The following is a 24,145-nucleotide window of genomic DNA, read 5'->3' as shown; positions in this document are numbered from 1 at the left end:
TACTTGGCAGCAAATGACATGACAGAGTCAGAGAAGAAGCGTGCTGTGTTACTCAGTGTCTGTGGGGCAGACACCTTTGACTTAGCCCAGGCCCTCCTAGCACCAGCAAAACTTGCTAATCCATTGTGCTTTGCACATGTGGGTTTATATCCCACCTTCGTCGCCAGTGAAAAGTATTATGAGGAAAAAGGCCACACAGAGGATCTACAACAACAAGAACTTTACTGACTAATGATATGAAGAGAACAAGGCCATAACATGGTGCTGCTTAAAAGGCAGGACTGGAAATTGAAACTGCCACAGCCTGGGGCAGACTCAGCAGTTCCTGATATGGCAAGCCTGAAGGTCCAATACACTACACTTTCCCTGGGTAGTTTGTATGCAAGAATGAGAAAAAAAGCACGTATGGATCATTGACATATATATAAAAACAAAACAAACACAACTGCACTAATTAACAATGAGCTATACTGCCTTCTGGCTCACTCAATACACAGATAATTCAGCAAGACGAGGTCACAGAAAAACCAACACCTCTCATTTTTGGGAATCATGACTATAGAATAACTCAACACATCTTAATACAGGTAACCCTGATAGGACAGGATGCAAAACTTGGGGGAACACATGTTTAAGAAATAATTCACATGGAAGAACAATATATTTAAGCAAGACAAGGATCAAGCAGTGACTTTCTTCATGAATAGAAGAAAGGAATTTCACAAACTAGTTCTGGCATAAATACTAAAGGCCAGTTTTACGGAATCATGACATAAGAGTAGATGTTAACTTGAATGTAAGTAGCAACGTGGGATTCCTGGTAAAGACTGAATTGGAAAATTTCTGGTATTTTTCTGTTTTATTTGTATTTAGTAAACGAAGCAAAAACTTTTAAACTTCCAAACCTGCCTAAAACTGGCATCTATTCATTGTTACTAATGACCTTATGAAATGGATTTTTTTCACACACACCATATACACAAACAAAAATCACACAGAAAAATTGTCCACCCCACATCACTGCTTCAATGACTTGTATACATCGGAGGGACTAAAGTCATGTGGATTATGAGTCCGGTGAAGATTGTGTCCCTATTTGATATGCTTTTTGGTCTATGGTTAATTTAAATGAGTTTTTTTTGTCCATCTAAACTGGAAAGAATGAAGCCTTGATAGATGCTGAATGCATAGGCTAGCTATTGTTCAAGGTGGCTTCTGTTTTGTGGTCATTTGATTGCTATCAGATCACTCTATCTTCATTAACTCTATTGATCTCTATGGATTTTGGAACTCATTGTTCACCTTTGGTATTTAGGTTGGACGGTTCATCATTATTTCCCCCTGATGTATGGTTGTCTACAGGAAACAAATGATATATAAGTGCATCAAATTAATTTAAGTTATTGACATTTGGTCCACAGCAGATGCACGATTAAAGGCCAAACTAGATATGATGGGGGTACCCACATTTATTTTTAGCATGATAAAGTGTGTGGTGAAAGAGGGTAGAGGTCTAATTTTTATTTCAAAAGGAGTGCATAGGTAAGAAGAGTTGGAGTCTTCCTCCCCTTACCTCCCTGTGCCCTGTCACTCCAGATGCTTTTCTTCCAGTTTGGCTCAGCTACCAGAAGTGAGCCAGGATGGGCCTGAGGTTAGTGACAGAAGCCAGGGAGGTGAGGCAAGGGAGGTTTCAGCTTCTCTCATCTCTCTGTCGATGAAAAAAAAAAATCACACACCCACTCCACTTCATACATAAACAGAGCAGGCAGGTCAATAAGCAAACATAGCTGTCCCTGTCATGCCTAATCTGGCCCTAAAATATCCAAATTTTATGAAATATTGCCCAATTACAATAGAAACTTCAGGACTATTATTCTTTGTTTTAACAATGAGACAAAGAATATAATCTCTTCTAAGAGCAGATGGATTCGGGACCCAGTTCTTCATTCAGTATAGGGCAAAGAAGCATTTATTTAGTCTTGTTCTCAGTGCTTCCAAATGGGAATTTAGCATACAGTTGAAAAATGACATGCTCCATATATTTTCTTTCATGACAGCATAGTTGCAGGTATAATAGATTATTTCCCCATCAGTTTGTTAGAAGTACCAACACAGTGACCTCTCCTACTCTTGAGAAGGCTGATATATCATGACCATTTAGCTCTTGCTCCAGATACTGAGGACACAGACATGGTCCCCTCTCCTTGATTTTTTCACAGTTCTTCATTTCACCTCCAAGCATCTAAGGATTTGTATAACAATTTAATAGGCTCAAAATTTAGATTCAAATATGGTTCCTAGAGGTGTAGCAACTGAATAGTCCATTCTCCACTCCAGCAGGTGGATGCAACATTATTTAGTGGAAGATCCATCATATACTTTCCAGTGACCACTGCCGACTATCCTAGTGAGTTCCCCTGCTTGGCACAGAGCTAACATGTAGTTAAAAACATGGGGAGTTAAATTTAAGAGGAATTCTTGCCAAGTGCATGCCCTGGGTTCTCAAAAAATATCAGGTTTCTCCAACCCTCCAGAGTAGATTTGGGGAGGACATGGGGCACACACAGTGGGAGGAATGATGAAAGTCCCATTGTACTAGCAGTTATCCTTGTGCTGATGGGCCACATTAGTAAAATACTACCCAGTGTAATTGAAAACCATCAATTCATGCCCCAGAAAAAGTAAGGATTGTACAGTGCTTTTCTACAAACATACTGAGAGAATTTTGGTGACAGAATACCTTTTGCCTTAAATGGAATCCAGTATGATTCCTATCAAAAACCTTGAGAATTAGCTTAATTTATTTTGCCAAGAAGAGACATTGTTTAAACATACATGTACCATTCACAATGGATGCAAAGCACATGTACTGATATGTTTATAAAAGTTATCATTAGCAGTAGCCCTCAGACAGAGTTGGACAGCCTTTGGCCTGTGAACTCCTATGGCCTGCCAAGCTTTCTTTTATAGCACTGAGGTATTTCCAAAGAAAGGATTAAGTATACTTCATGTATATTGAAATTTCAAGAGCACATTTCTTGTCCAGCACATTCCTGTTTTCTAGCATTGTAACAATATATCCAACATAATTTTTCTGACTCTTGAGACACTTTCTACCTAAAATCTTCACCCCTTTGTCCATCCAGCACCATGATGCCAAACATACTAAACTATTGCTAAAAAAAAACAGAAATCCAGGAAATCATGACAGATTAGATGGCACAGGAGAATGGAACGTACAAAGCAAGTGGTCTGAGCCTCCTAACATGTTGCCTAGCACTGAGTTACAGTGGTTTAAGAAGAGATTCAATATTCCAACCTCCAGTGAATACTACTGTTCAGAAGGCTCAAAGGTTGTTATGGCTATGCTCATCATCTCTCTACATAAGCCACTTAAAATGGGGAGGGGGGTTGTAACAAAAAAAGTCACCCCTGTCTACAGGCTCAAACCAAACAATTGTGCCTACATGAGATGACGGAGAGCGATTACACATCTACCACCAATTGCGGTGTGGCCTACACAGAGTAAAAGTTCCAGAAAAATAAAGAATCAATTAATGGAGCAACAATTGCTGAAAACCTTAGCCAGAATCCAAATTGCCTCATGCATAAATGAAAAGAGGCTCTGAATGCACACAGGAGCTGTTTCTAGTTTCCTTTCTGGTTATAGCCCCCTACCCTGAACAAATGTTGTTCAAAAGCATCCTTCAAACTCTCCATCCTTTGGCTCACAAGCACCATACACAGCCCTTTGGATCACAGTGAGGAGCTGTGAACTCCAAATCAATTCTATTCAGGTTAGAGTTAACAAATTCTCATCAGGCTACCAAGCAGGGTTTCATCCTTCCTCTGTAAAAGCAGCAGTTGCCATGTATCCGTTATGAACAGGCATAGGCATGACTAATACCAAGTATAGGCTTGGCTAATATCAATACCTTTTCTGCAGTCTAACTTGATCTAATGCCTCTCAACTTTCAGGACTGATATTCAGGGCAATCTGAAGGAAGTACCTTCTCCTTACTGGAGAGCGTTGGGTGCACAAACTTCCTGTAGAGCACACTGGAGCCCTTGGTGTAAGGAGAAAGCAGCCAGATCACAAATGCGATTTTCAGTTCGAAATAAAAGGGAAACCTGAGAGAAATGGAAAAGCTAGAATCAAGCTCAGGTTAGAAACAAAGGATGACAGTCCAGAGAGCAGCACAGAGAAGATAAGCAAAAGGAAGAAGAGAGAACTACAGATGCAGAATCAACATGACAAGGCCAGCTATTGATGAGACCATGCATACCCTTACTGGGATGTATCTTCCTGAAGTCTCATTTTAAGTTTTCTCCATATCCTTGATAAATCCATATCCAAGGTTATCCCTCAACTCTGCAAACACAGAGTTATGTCCCAGCAGTTGCACTCTTTAAGAATTCGTTAAGAGAGCCATAAAGTAACATTGGGAAGTTACATCAGAACTGACAGTCTGCCTAAGAATGACTGATGTCTCCGATTGAGAATGACTGATTACCACCTCCATTTAAGACTTTTAGACAAATTGACAGCTAGGTGTTTTCAGCGCAGCTATTGGCTGCAGGATTAGGACATCACCTCTGTCCTTGGTGCTAGTCTAAACAAATTAGTCTGCACAATACGGCTCAGTATTCTCCTAAGACACTGTTGAGAACAAATCTTTGTAAATTTGTTTGGAAAGCACAAGACATATGGATGCATGGCATGCAACAATGCCAGAAGCTAAAATTTTATTCAGAATTAAAATCCCAGTACACAATAGTTTACTCTTAGAATAAAGACTTCCACAACTATTCCTGTAGTTTCCATTAATTAGGTTTCAGCTTAAAAAAAAAATTAGATTCTTAAAACTAGAATCCCATCCCTCATTTGTTTTTTGTTCTGTGGAAGACCCTGGACCTCTTTCCAGGCTGGGGGCAAGAAGCAGATTGACTATATATTTTTGGCAACATCACAACATTCAGTCATAGCATGTAGTGTTTACTATAAATTTTTCAAATAATTAGCCTCCTGAACAAAACAGTGTTCATAGTTCTCAAGAATATGGTAACCATGGGAAGCTGAATACCTTACCGAATCCCCTCACAACACTGAATTCTAGATGAGTGTCTGAAAAAGAAATGAGGTATCCAGCAAGCTTCCTGCTTACTTCTTAACAGTGGCAGGGTACTTACCAAGAGAGGATGATGTCTGTGAGTGTCTCGGCTGTGGTGAAGAAGGCAAACACAATCCAATACATCATCCACTTGACCTGCAAGACAGCCAGCACCATTAGAACACCACTGAACACTGATTAAAACAAATTCTTCACTGGCACCAAATCTAGTCATTTTGAAGCAGTTCAGTACAGTTATACCTCCAAGAATCAGCCATTCAGAGTTGCAAACAGTTGGCCTTGCTCAGATCTGTGTACTAGCAGAGAATTCAGAGAAAAGTCCCCAAAGCAGAAATTCTGCCATGTGTTCTCTCATAAAGAATTTCAGACAACCATACCTGTTCTCTACACTTAAATCTTATCATTACTTGGCTATATGAATAGACTTTTTGTCAATTCAAATGAGCTGGAACCTTTGCACTGATCCTTAATAAACTATCTGTGCAGATCTGAGATACTTATAACGTATAGCTCAACTGTTTTGTTCACACTATAGAGCACAGTTAGCACCTCCAACAACTGCACTGAAATCATCAAGGAACCTGGGCAGTTGCAAAAGATTCTGAATAACTGCCCCTCTTTATCAGATTGCGCTACCAGCACATATAAAAATCTTGGGCATCCTATTTACAACTGGTGCTTATGCACACAGAGACCTTGTTCACATGTCCCGGTAACGGCTTATTGTGAGAAGGAAATCACTCCCACTTTATTCCCCTCCTCTTGACTTATGCTAGGAGGAAACAAACCACAATCCCAGGCTTTACATTAAGTCTGAAGCAGGGATTGTGGTTTGTTTCACTCTCAAACTTCCCTCAATCTGTAGTTAATGTTTTGTTCATGGCTTATTGATCCTGCTTTGTTTGTCAAGAATCATGATTTGTTTCCTCCAAACATAAGCCAGGAGGAGCAAAACAGTCCAGCTTGGCATGTTCACAGTAAGCCATTAACTATGCTATACTGTGATGTGTGACCTGGGCCAGAGTCTTTCATGTCTGATTTTCCTATCCCTTGCCCTTTTAAACGTTTAACTTTAAGGGTTTCCTGCTTAATTCTGATATTCACTAGGATATCTCAACAATTTCCATGATGAGAGACAACATAGGAAATAGAAAGAAGTCTTTTATAAGTAAATTATGTTGCTACTCCAAACCCCCAGTTCTCAGCAAGAAAAACCCAGGAGTGACTAAAGCCAAACCATGTCTATGCTTCCTTAAAGACTGTCCAGTTCGCCCAGAATAAACAAGCAATTTTGACACAAGATGGCTTACCAATATCAGAGCAGATCACCTGATTGACATGCAGTAAAAGTAATGCCAAACAAGAGATGGATTGATTCCATAAAGGAAGCTCCACGAGCTAGAGGGAGCCCCAGCTGACAAAGCGTCAAGGCGAGTTAAGCAGCAGAGCGAGTTCGGCAGCAGGGCGAGGAGGTCAGGGCCCCCCACTCTGCCCGTCTGTTCCCTGACCTCAACTAAACCGCAGTCTCCAACCCATTGACGTAATAAACCTTAAACAAAACTATGCAGGTAAGAAGCCAGCAGGGGTGTGGGGGCTTTCCAGTGTTTTGCACCGCCTGCAGCATGTATGACTATCTGCCTGTTGGACAGAAGTCGTGGGTGTGCTCTCGGTGCAATGAGCTCCTGGCACTCCGGGAACGACTTCATTTCCTTGAGGCCAAGGTGGCGGACCTGGAAAAGCTGAGAGAGGCAGAGAGGTGTGTGGAGGAGGCCTTCAGGGACGTTATAGCTGTGTCCCACTCCAACGATGATAGCTCTCCTGCTATCATGGACAACGATGGTCTCGGGGAAGGAGAGCATCCAGCTGAGGAAGAGGGAAACGATCCCTTAGAAGGGACCCATTCCTTGGGGGATGAACAGCTATCCTCTCGTGCCGAGGATATATCTCCAGGGGGTGGAGGGATCCTTGTAGTGGGTGATTCGATCATTAGGAACATAGACAGTGGGGTGTGTGATGGGCATGTAGACCGCAAGGTGTTTTGCCTGCCTGGTGCGAAGGTTGCGGATATCGCCCGTCATTTAGATAGTTTGGTAGACAGTGCTGGGAAGGAGTCAGTGGTCGTGGTGCACGTTGGCACCAACGACATGGGGAAATGCAGCCGTGAGGTCCTGGAAGCAAAATTTAGGTTGCTAGGTAGGATGCTGAAAGCCAGGACCTCCAAGGTGGCTTTCTCTGAAATGCTACCGGTTCCACGCGCAGGACCAGCCAGACAGGCCCAGCTTCGCAGTCTCAATGCGTGGATGAGACGATGGTGTCGGGTGGAAGGGTTTGGATTTGTTAGGCACTGGGGAACATTTTGGGACAAGCCGGGCCTGTACAAAAGGGACGGGCTCCACTTGAACCAGAATGGAACCAGACTGCTGGCACTTAAAATTAAAAAGGTGGCAGAGCAGCTTTTAAACTGACTGAGGGGGGAAACCCGACAGGAGCTGAGAAAGGTCCGGTTCGGAATAAACCTCCCCCCTGGTATAAAAACCAAAGAAATGATGAAATTTTAAAAGGGGTAGGCCTAGAAGTAGGCATTGTGAGAGCAGGGGCACAGGATATAAATTCAGAAGAGCAAAATTACCACAGGCCTAACCACAAGTGCCAAAGACACTTGAAGAGAGACACTGCTTACAAGTGCCTGTACGCTAATGCTAGGAGCCTGCGAACCAAGATGGGAGAACTGGAGTGCTTGGTCTTAGAGGAGAGCATTGATATAGTGAGCATAACGGAGACCTGGTGGAATGGAGAAAACCAGTGGGATATGGTTATCCCTGGATATAAACTATATCGGAAGGACAGGGAAGGACGTATTGGTGGCAGAGTCGCTCTATACGTGAAAGAAGGCATTGAATCAAGCAAGCTCGAAACCCCAAAAGAGGCAGACTCCTCCACAGAATCGTTGTGGGTGGTGATACCATGCCCCAGGAGGGACTTAATACTGGGAACGATCTATCGTCCCCCTGATCAAAATGCTCAGGGAGACCTTGAGATGAGATATGAAATTGAGGAAGCATCCAAACTAGGAAATGTGGTAGTAATGGGTGACTTCAACTACCCGGACATAGACTGGCTGCATATGTGTTCCAGTCATGACAAAGAAGCAAGGTTTCTAGATATTCTAAATGACTATTCCCTAGACCAGTTGGTCATGGAACCGACCAGAGGGATGGCAACCCTGGACTTAATCCTCAGTGGGGACCGGGACCTGGTGCAAGATGTAAGTGTTGTTGAACTGATTGGGAGCAGTGACCACAGTGCTATTAAATTAAACATACATGTAACTGGCCAATTGCCAAGAAAATCCAACACGGTCACATTTGACTTCAAAAGAGGAAACTTCACAAAAATGAGGGGATTGGTAAAAAGAAAGCTGAAAAACAAAGTCCAGAGGGTCACATCACTCAAAAATGCTTGGAAGTTGTTTAAAAACACTATATTAGAAGCTCAACTGGAGTGCATACCGCAGATCAGAAAAGGTACCGCCAGGGCCAAGAAGATGCCAGCATGGTTAACGAGCAAAGTCAAGGAAGCTCTTAGAGGCAAAAAGTCTTCCTTCAAAAAATGGAAGTCTTGTCCAAATGAAGAAAATAAAAAAGAACACAAACTCTGGCAAAAGAAATGCAAGAAGACAATAAGGGATGCTAAAAAAGAATTTGAGGAGCACATTGCTAAGAACATAAAAACCAACAACAAAAAATTCTATAAATACATTCAAAGCAGGAGACCATCTAGGGAGACGATTGGACCCTTGGATGATAAGGGAGTCAAAGGTGTACTAAAGAACGATAAGGAGATTGCAGAGAAGCTAAATGAATTCTTTGCATCTGTCTTCACAGTGGAAGATATAGGGCAGATCCCTGAACCTGAACTAACATTTGCAGGAAGGGATTCTGAGGAACTGAGACAAATAGTGGTAACGAGAGAGGAAGTTCTAAGCTTAATGGACAATATAAAAACTGACAAATCACCGGGCCCGGATGGCATCCACCTGAGAGTTCTCAAAGAACTCAAAGGTGAAATTGCTGATCTGCTAACTAAAATATGTAACTTGTCCCTTGGGTCCTCCTCCATGCCTGAGGACTGGAAAGTGGCAGATGTAACGCCAATCTTCAAAAAGGGATCCAGAGGAGATCCCGGAAATTACAGGCCAGTTAGCTTAACTTCTGTCCCTGGAAAACTGGTAGAAAGTATTATTAAAGCTAGATTAACTAAGCACATAGAAGAACAAGCCTTGCTGAAGCAGAGCAAGGGAAAGTCCTGTCTCAGTAACCTATTAGAATTCTTTGAGAGTGTCAACAAGCATATAGATAGAGGTGATCCAGTGGACATAGTGTACTTAGACTTTCAAAAAGCGTTTGACAAGGTACCTCACCAAAGGCTTCTGAGGAAGCTTAGCAGTCATGGAATAAGAGGAGAGGTCCTCTTGTGGATAAGAAATTGGTTAAGAAGCAGAAAGCAGAGAGTAGGAATCAACGGACAGTTCTCCCAATGGAGGGCTGTAGAAAGTGGAGTCCCTCAAGGATCGGTATTGGGACCTGTACTTTTCAACTTGTTCATTAATGACCTAGAATTAGGAGTGAGCAGTGAAGTGGCCAAGTTTGCTGACGACATGAAATTGTTCAGGGTTGTTAAAACAAAAAGGGATTGCGAAGAGCTCCAAAAAGACCTCTCCAAACTGAGTAAATGGGCAGAAAAATGGCAAATGCAATTCAATATAAACAAGTGTAAAATTATGCATATTGGAGCAAAAAATCTTAATTTCACATATACGCTCATGGGGTCTGAACTGGCAGTGACCGACCAGGAGAGAGACCTCGGGGTTGTAGTGGACAGCACGATGAAAATGTCGACCCAGTGTGCGGCAGCTGTGAAAAAGGCAAATTCCATGCTAGCGATAACTAGGAAAGGTATTGAAAATAAAACAGCCGATATCATAATGCCATTGTATAAATCTATGGTGCGGCCGCATTTGGAATACTGTGTACAGTTCTGGTCGCCTCATCTCAAAAAGGATATTATAGAGTTGGAAAAGGTTCAGAAGAGGGCAACCAGAATGATCAAGGGGATGGAGCGACTCCCTTACGAGGAAAGGTTGCAGCATTTGGGGCTTTTTAGTTTAGAGAAAAGGCGGGTCAGAGGAGACATGATAGAAGTGTATAAAATTATGCATGGCATTGAGAAAGTGGATAGAGAAAAGTTCTTCTCCCTCTCTCATAATACTAGAACTCGTGGACATTCAAAGAAGCTGAATGTTGGAAGATTCAGGACAGACAAAAGGAAGTACTTCTTTACTCAGCGCATAGTTAAACTATGGAATTTGCTCCCACAAGATGCAGTAATGGCCACCAGCTTGGATGGCTTTAAAAGAAGATTAGACAAATTCATGGAGGACAGGGCTATCAATGGCTACTAGCCATGATGGCTGTGCTGTGCCACCCTAGTCAGAGGCAGCATGCTTCTGAAAACCAGTTGCTGGAAGCCCCAGGAGGGGAGAGTGTTCTTGCACTCGGGTCCTGCTTGCGGGCTTCCCCCAGGCACCTGGTTGGCCACTGTGAGAACAGGATGCTGGACTAGATGGGCCACTGGCCTGATCCAGCAGGCTCTTCTTATGTTCTTATGAAGCCACAGACCTGAACTTACAAGATCTGAACAGGGTGGTTCACGACAGATGCTATTGCAGGTCGATGATTCATAGGGTCGCTGTAACTTGTAATCAACTTGAAGGCATGTAACAACAACGAATAAGTAATACAATGTAACACCACACCAAAAATAGCATGTTAAACTTGCTATAGTAAAGTTTAATACTAGTACAAATACTTTGGTAGCCAAGGTTATGCTCTTTGTTTGAACAATTTAACCAATCTGTTGTGCACAAGAAAGGGAGGCTAGCTCCCTCTGCTGTCCATTAAATGCCAGGCATCATATTAAAAAATCTCGCCATTGAAGTTGGTGCTGGTTTTCAAATATGGCTAGAAGAAGGTGTTGAAAAGCAGCTTCTTCCTGAACAGCCACTTCAGTTTTGCAGCTCCTTCAGAAGGCCTGGGTGACTCTCATTCTTACACAATGATCAAATTAGGAAGTTTCAGTTCCAGTTTTTAGCCCTTCTTATTATAGTTAAAACAATGTTTCTTTCTGGATTTCATACTGTCTGCACTTTATTGATCTTTGAAAAATATTATTTGATGTTCTTCTTTTAGTCTTACTAAAACTTGAGAACATCCAAACAGACTTTTCCTTGACACTGACATAATTCATTTGTGCACTTTCAGCACCAATACAATTAACACCAGACACACCAAATGCAAGTACAGCTGTTGTTTTAAAGCAATTATCTCCAAAGTGTTCTCCAGTAATCCTAGCATTCCTCATGAACTCACCAGGGGTCCTTCAGTAAGATTATCAGTAATGGCAGACAATCTAAAAAACAGCTTGCTCACTGTTATCAAATTTCCCCTTTAATACACAGCTATACTGAAATGCTGAAAGTATTTTAAGGTGCATACTGCTTATGCAGGGCAGTGGCCAACACTCTTGGCCCTCAGTGTTGCCCTACATTAACTAACCATGCACCCTAGAACAGGGGTGCACACTAGTCATTGTTAGGGCAGAGGCAGGTGTATCTTACATGTGCAATCTATGGATTTGAACAGAATTCTTGGAGGGGTGAGGTCTACTGCTTATATGCTTAGCTCTTGCCTTTTCTACTAATCAAAGCCTCCAGAGATGAACTAGCTCTGTGGGTGATGGGAATGATAAATGCCTACATGTGTCAAGATGTAATTCCAGAAAATTTAAAAGCCGTACTAGTATAACTACTTTTGGAAAACTTGTTCCTTGGTGTCATATTTGATAATTTTCAGACAGTCTTTAATATTCCTCTTTTTGGGCAATATTATTTGAGTATGCTGTAGCTTCTCAGCTCTAGAGTCTTCTGTATAATGGATATTATCTGAATCTATTTCAACTGAGGTTCAGGCCTAATTATGAGAAAGAAATTGCCTTGGTTGCCCCAGTAGATGCTCTTCACTGGGAATTGGATGTGGGAGTGTATCCCTGTTGGTTCTACGGACTTCACTGCAGTTTTCAAAACTATCAGCCATGGTATCCTTTTGCTTACATCAGATCTGGACTACTGCAATGTGCTCCATGTGCAGCTGCCTTTGAAGAGTGTTCAGAAGCTTCCAATTTGTTCAAAAAGGTGAAAGCTAGGTTATTAACTGGAGTTGGATATCGGGCACATGCTATATCATTGCTGAAACAGCTGCACTGGCTGCCAATTGGTTTCCAGACCAAATCCAAAGTATTGGTATAACCTTTAAGGTCTTACATTATTTAGGACCAGGATACATGAGGGACTGCTTTCTCCAATATGAACCTATCCATTAAGATCATCAACAGATGCCCCAATACAGGATTTCCTCAGATTCACCTCTAATTTGAAGCAAATAGAAGCTTCAGAGGAAGGTCTTTCTTCAGGAGCACAACGAAAGGATAATTTCCCCCTCCACACCTGCTGCGGGTCCAATAATTATCTGCCCCATCACTGGATATAATTTTCTTTTTTTTAAAAAGACCATACTAAATGAAAAGACACACTGAACATCACACATCTAGTCTGGCCTGAGATATGACCAATATTGATTGTATGTTGGGTCATATCCATTTGAATATCTGTTGTCAACTGGTGTACCAACCATGCTGTTACATAACAAACTTTCTAAGTTGGTGGATATAGAGTTGAAATCCCCACATCCGGGGTGACATTTTATTACGTAATTAAATTTAACCTCGCCTTTCCTTCTAAAAAGAGCCCAGGGTGGCAATTTCCATGTCAAGATTATTATTTATTATTTATTTATTATATTTATCACTTTTCATACATAGAAGTGTTCCAGACATTAAAACTCTAAAAAATAAAATAAATAAAACAGTATCAAAACATGCTCATACAGTATAAAAGAACAAATCCTACCCACCCTTCAAAAAGATGAGCACTAAAAAGGCCAAAAACCCCATAACTCACTACTTTTCCGATTAACAATCAAAGACCTGGGTCTACAGAAATGTTTTAGCCTGGTGCCTAAAAGCAAACAATGATGGTACCAGGCATTCTTCACTAGTTCTCCATGGCTCCCATTCCACAAACAGGGAGCTACCACTGAAAAGGCCCATTCTTCTGTTGCCATCCTTGGCAGAGGCACAAGAAGAAGGGCCTCTGCTGAACATATTGTCCAGGTAGGTTTAAATGGGGAGAGCATTTTCTTGAGGTTTTGGGGTCCTGAGCCACATAAGGCTTTATAGGTCAAAACCAGCCCTCTGAATTGAGCCCAGAAACTAACTGGCAGCCAGTGTAGTTGTGCCAAAATTGGTGTTATGTGCTCAGATGCCCTTAGCCAAATCACCAATTTGGCACCTAATTCAGGTGTAGCTGCAGTTTCCAAACCATCTTCAAAGGCAGCCCCATGGACAATGTGTTGCAGTAATCTAAACCAGATGTTATCAGAGCATAGACCATTGAAATTAAGCTATTCCTGTTCAGATAAGGTCACAGTTGGGCAACCAGCCAGATGTGATGGAAGAACTCCATGCCACCAAGGCCATTTGTGTCTTGAGTAACAATATTGGATACAGAAGTACCCCTCAGGCACACACCTAGCACTTATGGGATAGTACAACCCCATGTAGAACAGGCTGAATCCCACCCATCTGGTCTAAGGAAACACCCACTAACAGCACCTCAGTCTTATCTGGATTAAAGTTCAGTTTATTGGCTCTCTCATCCAGTCCATTACAGACGCTAGGCACTAGTCTATTACATCCATCATCACATCTGCAGATATAAAGGGGAAACAGCAGCATGTCTCATTAACACTAAAACTCTAGATTTCAGCAGTTTCATGTGGAAATATCACTTTAACAAGTATAGTTTATCATTTCATGGCCTGCACTGCAATAATGGATGTCTCAACAGACAGAGCAGGTCACTCTGAATTTGATCTTTTATTCTGGGCAACTTGAGGATAAACAGTGGATGGAGGACTCACTAGTGACTTTTTTGCAGTACATCAGAAAACACCAGATTAAAATTGGGTTTTCAGATTTCTCCAGCCTAGGGGTAAGCCAGCACAATTCCCTCTCGAAGTTGTTGGACTACAAAGACCGTAACCACTGGCCCTGCTGGCTGGGACTGATGGAACAGCGGCATCACTAGCCGGGTGCGGGGAGTGCGGACCGCACCAGGGTGACACCATGACAGGGGGGTGTCACCCAGAGTAGGGTTGCCATATTGCCCGGTTAGCCGGGTTTTACCCAGATTCTATGCATGCCACTTGGCGCCTGTTTAGCCCCTTAGCTGGCCCGGATTCTCAGCTTTAATTTTAAAAAAATTATGTTTCTAGGTGGTCCAGTTCTTGAGATATACATAAAAACGTCAGCCCTCCCGTTAAATCTTTTTTTAAACTACTGTATAGCACTTCGTAGCTTTAACCCCGCCCGTTCAGGATTGAAGCCAATCAGTGAAGTGTTTGGTTGACCTGTGGCAGTGTCTAGTAAACCTCATTGCAAGGCCAGAAAATGGTGGTTCCCCCCCCCCCCGTTTATCTGAAAATCTCATAAATTGGTAAGTATATACATTTCAGTTTTTTCCCCTCTTGTGTGTAGGAGTCAGATCCTGGGCAGTGTTTTGAAAACCTTCCCAATACTTGCTTTTGTGGGGGTAAAAGCATTGCTAATCCCACATGTCCAGAGTAAATCCCACTGAATTCAACAGGATTTACTTTGGAGTAGACATGGTTATGAATGTGCTGAAAATCAATGGGACTTTGGAGTGAATGTAAAAAAGAATTGTGTTTGTGTTCTCTTTCTGCCCCCCCTCCCTCCAGTCCTATTTTAAAGCAAGTAGGCAGGGCTTACTTAGGTATTACAGTTTTTATTCTGTAGGAAACTAATACTGATTTTTTTAAAACTAATACTGATTTTTCTGCAATGACCAACTGGTTTGACAATAAACTATTATATGGGCTGTATATGTGTTTATACATCTGCAGTGTGTGTTTGTGTGTAGTCTTTCCAACAACCCTGTGAGGTAGGGTTGGAAACCAAGGCAGCTCACAACAAGAAATAAAGCCATTTAAAATCCAATAACCATAAAAACAAGTATAAACAGTTGCAAAACAGCGTAAAGTGGCATGATTCGGAATTTTAGGTTGTGTGAATGAAGTTGCTTATCACTTGAGGTTGCAGTTCTGTCCCTGTTTGAGTAAGTTCCACTGAATACACTGGGATTGCTTCTGAATAAATAAACCTAGGATTGCACTATAAATATCTTTACAGTTTGTGTAAATAATAAATATATTTGATAGTCATGCTTATATAAATATTTCTTCATTTAACATATTTTTGGTTTTTGGTTAGGAATCCTGACTGGTTGTGAGATGCTTAGTTTTCTGCCTTACTCATAGGAATCTTGTTGTGGTTGGTATGGTATTACATTTAGGAAAGTGTTACTGCCTTCTGTGTTTTTGCCCCTGTTTGCATTTCACTTATCTTTAACCTCACTCCGTTACAACCATAGAAGCAACAGCAGCATATGCAAGATAATTAACTCCCATTAGTGATAAGAGCAAGAACTTATAATTATTATTTTAATTAAAACAAGAGGCTTATCAGTACTTTGAAGAGGACCAGATATTGATTTTCCTTCTGAGCCCAGGACTGGGTCTTTCATGATGCCCGGGGGAGAGGGAGCAGGAGAGTAGTCGATAAGACAGACATCCTGGCATTGGTAATCTAATTAGCAAGGTATGTGTGGGGTTGTTGCACACTTCCAGGCCCAGTTTCATTTTGAGTATGGAGGTGGAACCTGTGTAGATGTGGTTGATCAAAGGGAGAAGAAATTTTGAGTTAAGCAAAGCTCTGCTTTTATAAAACCTAAGAAACATACAGATACTTTGAATGTCTGAGTGTCTGCACCAGTGGAATACTGGAGGAACTTGTAAAACTTGCTGCAACAGTATTTAGAACTGAGCATGTGGCGTGAAAGACTCCTTTTCCTAACATTTTGGCTTGTTTTTCTATACCCACCACATCTCTGAAATATATCGTATATGTAATGGTTAACCGTACTGCTGCCCTGACTTACTTTATGTTTGTTGCTATTTTGTGTTTTTATTATGTTTTTATATTGATTGTGCATTTTTATTGTTTTTATTATATTTGTAAGCTATGCTGAGCTCTGTTTTTAACAGCAGAAGGGCAGGATATAAATCCTCTTAATCAATCAATCAATATTCCATAGTGTTGGAAACTAGAGTCTAGGCATTTAAGGCTGAAAATGTTAAGTTTTGTTTAAAAAAGATTTCTCACATCTTTCCCCAGTTTTTGGTGGTTATTCCTAGGCACAAAAACAAAAAAACTGGACAATCCAGATATTAATATGCAAACAATATGCAAATAATGTAATAATAATAATAATAATAATAATAATAATTTAATTTGTGTGTCGCCTATCTGGCCGATGGCCACTCTAGGCGATGTACAATTCAATTACAATAATGCATCACAATAAAATACAATTAAAATACAACATGACAGTAAAATAGTAACAGTTCAGAGTAATAGGCAATTTGTCCTAAAAATTAACCCTCCCCGGAAGTCCCAAAGGCCTGTCTGAAGAGCCAGGTCTTCAAGGCTTTGCGGAATACGTTCAGGGAAGGGGCATGCCAAAGATCGTATGGGAGGGAGTTCCAGAGAGTGGGGGCCGCCACTGAAAATGCCCTCTCTCTCGTCCCCACCAGCCTAGCTGTTTTAGTTGGTGGGACTGAGAGAAGGTCCTGAGTGGCTGATCTTGTCAGGTGGCATAATTGGTGGCACTGGAGGCGCTCCATCAGGTAAACTGGGCCGAAACCGTATAGGGATTTAAAGGTTAATACCAACACCTTGAATTGAGCCCGGAAAATAACTGGAAGCCAGTGCAGATCGAACAACACTGGAGTGATGTGTTCCCGGCGGCGACAATTTGTGAGTAGTCGAGCCACAGCATTTTGTATAAGTTGCAATTTCCGGACCATTTTCAAGGGTAATCCCCCATAGAGCGCATTACAGTAGTCTAAACGAGAGGTGACCAGGGCATGTACTACCAGTGGGAGCTGATGAACAGGCAGGTAGGGTTGCAGCCTACGAATGAGGTGTAATTGATACCAAGCTGCCCGGCTCACTGCCGAAATCTGAGCCTCCATGGACAGCTTGGAATCAAGAACAACCCCAAGGCTGCGGACCTGGTCCTTTAGGGGTAACCTCACCCCATTGAACATCAGGTCAACATCTCCCAACCTTCCCTTGTCACCCACAAGTAGCACCTCAGTCTTATTGGGATTCAGCTTCAAACTGTTCCTTCCCATCCATCCACTCACGGATTCCAGGCACTTGGACATGGTCTCCACAGCCAACTCTGGTGAAGATTTAAATGAGAGATAGAGCTGAGTGTCATCTGCATATTGGTGACACTGCAGCCCAAATCTCCTAATGATTGTCCCCAGCGGCTTCATATAGATATTAAATAGCATGGGAGAGAGGATAGAGCCCTGTGGCACACCACAATTGAGAGGCCAAGGGTCTGAAACCTCCTCCCCCAATGCTACTTGTTGATGTCTATCGGAGAGAAAGGAATGGAACCACCATAATACAGTGCCTCCTATTCCCAATCCCTCCAGGCGCTGTAGAAGGATACTGTGGTCAACAGTATCAAAAGCCGCTGAGAGATCGAGGAGGACAAGAAAGGTGAATTCTCCCCTATCTAATGCCCTCCTCATATCATCAACCAGAGCGACCAAGGCTGTTTCAGTTCCATGTCCAGTCCTGAAACCCGATTGGTATGGATCCAAATAATCCGTTTCATCCAAGTGTGTCGACAACTGATTAGCCACCATTCGCTCAATGACCTTGCCCAAAAATGGTAAATTCGAAATTGGGCGAAAGTTATTCAAAACCTGGGGATCCAAGGAGGACTTCTTTAAGATGGGTTTTACAATTGCCTCCTTGAGTACTAATGGCATTACACCCTCCTTCAAGGATGCATTGACCACCGCCTTGATCCCCTCGCCCAGTTTCTCTTTGCAGCTCACAAGGAGCCACGATGGGCAAGGATCATTTAGACAGGTGGTAGGCTTCACAGTCGAGAGCACCTTGCCCACATCCTGGACTATGGCAACCCTAACCCAGAGCTGCCCCGCCCCAGGCACCCTAGGTCTGGTACGGGAGGAGGTCCATAGGGGTGACACCATGAGTTACCGCACCCGGTGACACCAACCCTAGTGACGCTACTGTGATGGAAGATGGAAGTCCAACAACATCAGGAGGGCACAGCATTGGATACCCCCACTCTAGCCTCCACATGATTGGTTAATCCATCAGAATAGTCCATCATCAAAGGATAAAGGAAATAGAACAGCGTTTCCCAACTAGTGGGCCACCAGATGTTGTTGGATCACAATTCCCATCTTTCCTGACCATTGGCAATGCTGGCTGAGGTTCATGGGAGTTGTGGTCCAACAACATCTGGTGGCCCACTAGTTGGGAAAGGCTGAACTAGAAGGTTTCCAAATTGCCTTAGGGCACTAATTCCCAAACTTTTTTTCCCCACAGGCCACTTGAAAATTGCTGATGGTCTTGGTGGAACACTTAATTGTTCTTCTGCCTGTGACAGCAACTGTTATACACTGCGCTAGATGCAATATATGATTTTTAATTGTACTTTTATTGCTTCTCTGATTTATTATTTTAATGTAACTTAAATAGTTAATGTAGCTTAAATATTTTAATGTAACTATATGTTTTAATTTTGTACATCGCCCAGAATGACTGGATTGCCAGCCAGATGGGCGACTAATACATTTAATAAATAAATAAATAAATATTATATTGTATTATAATTTGCATTCTATAGAATTCAAACTGTAATACAATAAAATGCAATATAAAATAAATAAAAGAAACAAAAATACCATTAAAAATAAATATGAATATTTAATACAGACATGCCATGGACCACCAGAATGAAGTTCATGGACCACAGTTTGGGAACCTCTGCCTTAGGGGATTCTTTAGCTGATTTTGGCCACTTGGTCTGCCAAACCCCTAGATGGGTTTTAGGATAGGGAGTTTACTCAGTAGGTTGACACAATAACTTCTAGGAACTGTCTTCCTCTTGCAACACCATAGACTTCCCAATGATTTTTGGCCCTTCCAAGCAGTTTGAACTACCACAGGAGTACAGGTGGGGGGGGGGGAAAAGAACTCATATGAAAGTCTATTCTATGGTAGTGATGGCAGATAAATGATCCTGCATCTCTGCCACCATTGCATCACAGAATCTTATTTAGCTGAGCCTTTACAAGAGGGTAAGAGGCTCTTACAACCTGGCTACTCTTCACTGAGAATAAGAATTTGCCATTGCTTGCTTTAACAGTTCTGTTACAGTTTTTTTTTGTGGATAACGTTTCTTGCATTCATTCTGACTTGAATGCTACCACTGAAACTAAATTTACAGAACAGTTATCCAGGACTTGCTCTTATTACATTTTCTTTTGACATCCAAAGATAAAAACAAGGAGCTCAACACTATCCATGTTACCATTTTCCCACATAGCCCATATCCATCACAGTTAACTGTAAAATGTTGAGATAGGTTACAAAGCCTGTATGTTATGTTCATTGAGGAAGTCTGTAATAGCTACTTCATTAAAACAAGCAATAGCAAGATCTCTGCTGAAAAATCTCACCATGGATCTCTGGGAGTTGGGAAACTGAAGGTCTGTGTCAAAGCTCCCTTTTTGGCCAATGCGGTGGAACAATCGTAAGTCACCTTACCGGATCAGACAAAGGGTCCATTCTAAGTCCAGTACCCTGTTTCTAATACAGTACTGCCGGATGCTTCTGGAAAGCCAACAAGCAGAATATGAAGGCACCAGCTCTTCCACACTATTTGTTCCCAAGCAACTGGTATTCTGAGCCATGGAAGTTCCATTCAGTTTTCGTGGCTAATAGTCACTGATCAACTATCCTCCAGGATGTTCTCTAATCCTTTTCAAAAGCCTTCTAAGTGAAGTATTCTGCAGATTGGAACCTGAAAACTCTAAAAGAGCTTTTCTTCCTGAAGCTGCTTCAGCAACAGACGTAAGTAGTTTCAAATGCAACCAATATGTTGATTTCCCCACAACTAAACTTTATGAACATTTGTCGTAATGACCCAATCACAGAACTTTAAAAAGACATTTGATCCATTTTGTAAGTGCATCACAGAGCAACAAAAGATGAGGTATACAAGTAAAAGAAGCATTGCCCCTCAACTAGATTCAGTCCCTCTCACATCTTTCAGCTCCAGTTCCATATATCTCCCTCAATCAATGACTACACAACTGATTATACATAATACACACAATTTTGCTTGAACTACATTGTATCCTAAATTCATTCTATCAGTATTTTCACAAATAATGGCCAAGGATGGCCTTCGAATTTTAACCCCCCCCCCAAAAAAACCCCATACTGGCTTAAAAATTTCTCTCTGCTACTTTCAATTTCACAATAATTTTCACAACCAGTACATCCCATACTAAGAAGCATTTTTAGTATCACATATGAAAATGTCTCAGTATTCCAGATGGCAATGCTAGGTAAGCTAACTGGAGTCAACAGAAGGTACCAACAGAAATGAACATTTGTGTTTTCACAAATGACACTGCAAAGTACCTTTTATGCTTTCGGCAAACATGCAAGGGATACAAACAAAAAGTTTGTGCAAAAGTCTAGTTTAAGTTGATTGAAGGCAGGAAGGTGGATTTTGTGGTTTATGAAGCACTTGTTCCAGACTAAGCAAGAGGACTGCACTAGCTGTAACCCTTGTAGCAGAAAAAAACAAGAAGGTAATGCTATTCAGTTGGAGCTGTGGTGAAGTGGCATCAAGGATACATACGTAATAAAGAAATGCTTTTCAAGTCAATTGTGAAGACACCTCAGGAATTTCCACATGTGAAACTTATTACTTGGTGCTTAAATCAGTCTATAATGCAATTTTAAAAACCTAAATTGAGCAGAATGAGTTTTTTTATTCTATTCTACCATTATTCTCTCAAGTAATACAGAAGATGCTCAGATGCACTTTTTAGCATTGTGTAAAAAAGATAGCTAGAACTGCAACACTCTTGTGAAGCACAATTTCAATTTCTTGCCCAAACTACATTGCTATCTTTATACCACTAGGAGACAAACTGTGGTGCTTGAGGGAAACAGGGTGGACTTTAAAGTAAGGGTATGGTAAACGCCTGGCACTTACATATTCCTTCACATTTTTCGTCTTCACAGCTTTGTAAGAAGAATATGCAGGGTACAGGGTACCAAAAACCAGCCTGGAATTGTGTGGGTTTTTAAAAAAACAAAAAATAAAAAACAAAGAAAACGCCATGAGATTTTTCATTCATCTTGGCTCGGTTCCAAACCTGCAAAGTCCTAGTCACTTCTAGCCCGCCCATCCACCCTCTTTCCCTTCTGCTGCCAGCGCAACGCAGGCCTAGCAGCTACAGCTAAACTGGCACAGCATCGGAAGAGCTTTGCGCTCCACCTACAGCCACACTTCTCTTTCTCGCTCTCAAGGGCCAGCCAGACTGCTCCAGCCCAGAGACCGTTAAGCGAGCAACAACATAAGCAAAGGGGTCAGCGGGGAGGGAGGGAGAAGAATCCACTTCAGGCAACGCCCCGGGGCTGTTCTTGTCACCTGTCAGGGTCAGGGCTAAGCTAAGCTGGGGGGAGCAGGGGCTCGTGGCGCTCGCTTGCAATAACCCAGAAGCCTCAGAGAAGAGGGGTGGTGGAGCCGAGTCCTCAGAGGCCGCTACAGCCCAGGAGAGGGCTCAAGGCGGTGGGCAGGTCCGAAGATGGAATTCGAGAGAAGCACCCGACCAGACTCCCCCATCCCCATCTTCCTCCCGTTGCCTAGCAACGGACAAGGAGAAGGCCTCCCCGTCCTCCACCGCCTCGCGCTTACACCACCAGCCGGGAGATGATCCAGGACACCATGGCGAGGCTCCTCCAGCGGCCGGTGGGTACTGGGGACCTGGTTTTCAGCAGCGGCAGCCGCGAGGAAAGAGACAGTGCTGTTAAAGGGCAGGTTTCTGCAGCAAGCGCGGCCCCGCCCCGGCTCCTTAAAGGGGAGGAGCCACCGGCAGCTGTCGGAGGGAAAAGAGCAGCGGCCACATCACAATGGTCTCGTCGCCGGTGCGGACGTTGTACATTTACATAGGCGGACTTTCCATTCCTCCCTTTCAGTGGCAGGCCACCACCAGGCATCACGTCAAGTGACGGGCATTCTTCTTCCAACAGAGTGGGGTGTGTCCTAGAGGAGATCTAACTCAGCAATAACGCTTGTCTCTGGCCCTGCACTTTATACAGGGCGATCCTAACCATGTCTCTTCAGAAGTAAGCCCTGTTGAATTCAGTGTGGTGCTTACTCTCGGGTAAACTGGGTTCAGATTTCACCCTCAAACCTGGGCAACTCAACCTGGCATAGAATGAAGGCCCCATTCATCCGGCCCAGTCAGCGCATCTCTCAAGTGCTCTTCACAAGAAAAGCCTCCAGATATGTTATGGTCGAAACCATTAAAGGGCAGGGGTGGGGTAGTAACTGAAAAGCTCCCTTCCCTAAACACTTGATAACAGATATGAACCCAATAGTGTTTGTAATAAAGAAAAAAAAATCTCTTGCAGATACTGTTGGTTTGGGTTGGTTTTGACAGCGTTGCCACTGTTATCAGTTTGGAATCCCTAAAATTCTAGAGTCTTGTTCAGAACCCTATTAAGGATAGGGAAACACCAGTCTTGGTTCTCCTGCAGCTCTCTTCTTATTCTCAGCATCAACTCCAGACTTATCTGGAGCCCCTGTCGCCTAAAACAGTGTAAAGGGATTGTGGTGTTTTTACATCTTCTCTGGTCCTTTCCAGAAAGGAAACAAACAAAACCCAAGCCCTTTTCACCCCACGTTATTAGCAGCAACTGCCTACAGTCCAAATGAACAAACAGAAGCATTTCAATCATAATTCAAACTGAATATTGCTGTACATATTTTATTATATCATGTAATTAAATCAAATTAATTTAAACTGGGTTTTTCTATTCAACTATTTTATATAACTTCTGACATCTCCTTTCTTACATGTTGCTATTCTTTTGCTTCCAACATTTAATACTTATCCCATTGGGTCTTTTTTAAACCTGTCCTTCCCATATTATCTTAAAAGTAATGAAATGTTATTAGTTAGTCCTTTGCCAAGTGTTACTGTCCCATTCTCTTAAAGCTGGTAGTTTCTTTCTCCCAGGGCATTTTAAAGGAATTGTTACTGGGTGCATTTTTTTCACTCAAATCGCTCACATGGACACCGCTCTACCATGTACAAGCCCTGACATTTGGATTGAGGCAAAAGTGGTTCAAACTAAAAACAACAGGGAGCGAATACAGCCTTACAAATGCATTTACACAAGTTACTAGCCTAGCAAAATTCTCACTACCCTGCCCACCCACCAGTAAACATATAAATTAAAAAGCAAAACCATCATCATCATCATCTCTAAAACTCTAATTTCAGGAATTTAGTCCTGGAGCAACGTGATTTAAATACCAAGCAGAGTCATTAATAATAAAATAAAATCTGGACCTTCTAAGCATTTTTGGAGGGCAGGTCCTCGCCCACCCACACCACACCACCCCTGCCCCCAGGTAAATAGCCATAGACTTATACATTGGATCAATCTAAGGAGCTGGGGTTCTAGGGCAGATGGAATGGTCTTCAGGCAGGTTAAACTTTTGAGCTCTAAAACTTTCCTTAGGAATTAAGGCCTGGCCTCTGAGCATATACAAAATTCCCTTCCCATATCATAGAAAGTAACCCTAACCCAAAAGGAAAAAGCAGCAGCATAGG

The 24,145-nt window shown here is 42.3% G+C and overlaps 1 protein-coding gene across 1 annotated transcript in view; it reads right to left on the bottom strand.

Annotated features, from left to right (window-relative positions):
• Positions 1 to 22,335, bottom strand: part of REEP2 (receptor accessory protein 2) — a 30,977-nt gene extending 8,642 nt beyond the window's left edge. Inside the window, exons 1-4 of the mRNA XM_061621971.1 lie at positions 22,219 to 22,335; positions 21,514 to 21,586; positions 5,191 to 5,267; positions 4,011 to 4,131 (exon numbers count right to left, since the gene is read on the bottom strand). Coding sequence (XP_061477955.1) covers positions 4,011 to 4,131; positions 5,191 to 5,267; positions 21,514 to 21,586; positions 22,219 to 22,250 — 303 coding nt within the window. The 5' untranslated portion in view covers positions 22,251 to 22,335. The remainder of the gene's footprint in view (positions 1 to 4,010; positions 4,132 to 5,190; positions 5,268 to 21,513; positions 21,587 to 22,218) is intronic.
• Between the last annotated feature and the right edge of the window lie 1,810 nt (positions 22,336 to 24,145).

The sequence above is a fragment of the Rhineura floridana genome, chromosome 3 (genome assembly GCF_030035675.1).
Source record: "Rhineura floridana isolate rRhiFlo1 chromosome 3, rRhiFlo1.hap2, whole genome shotgun sequence".
NCBI classification, from domain to species: Eukaryota; Metazoa; Chordata; class Lepidosauria; order Squamata; family Rhineuridae; genus Rhineura; species Rhineura floridana.
The sequence above is the reverse complement of the archived record's forward strand: the minus strand, read 5'-3'. Positions and strand labels throughout refer to the sequence as shown.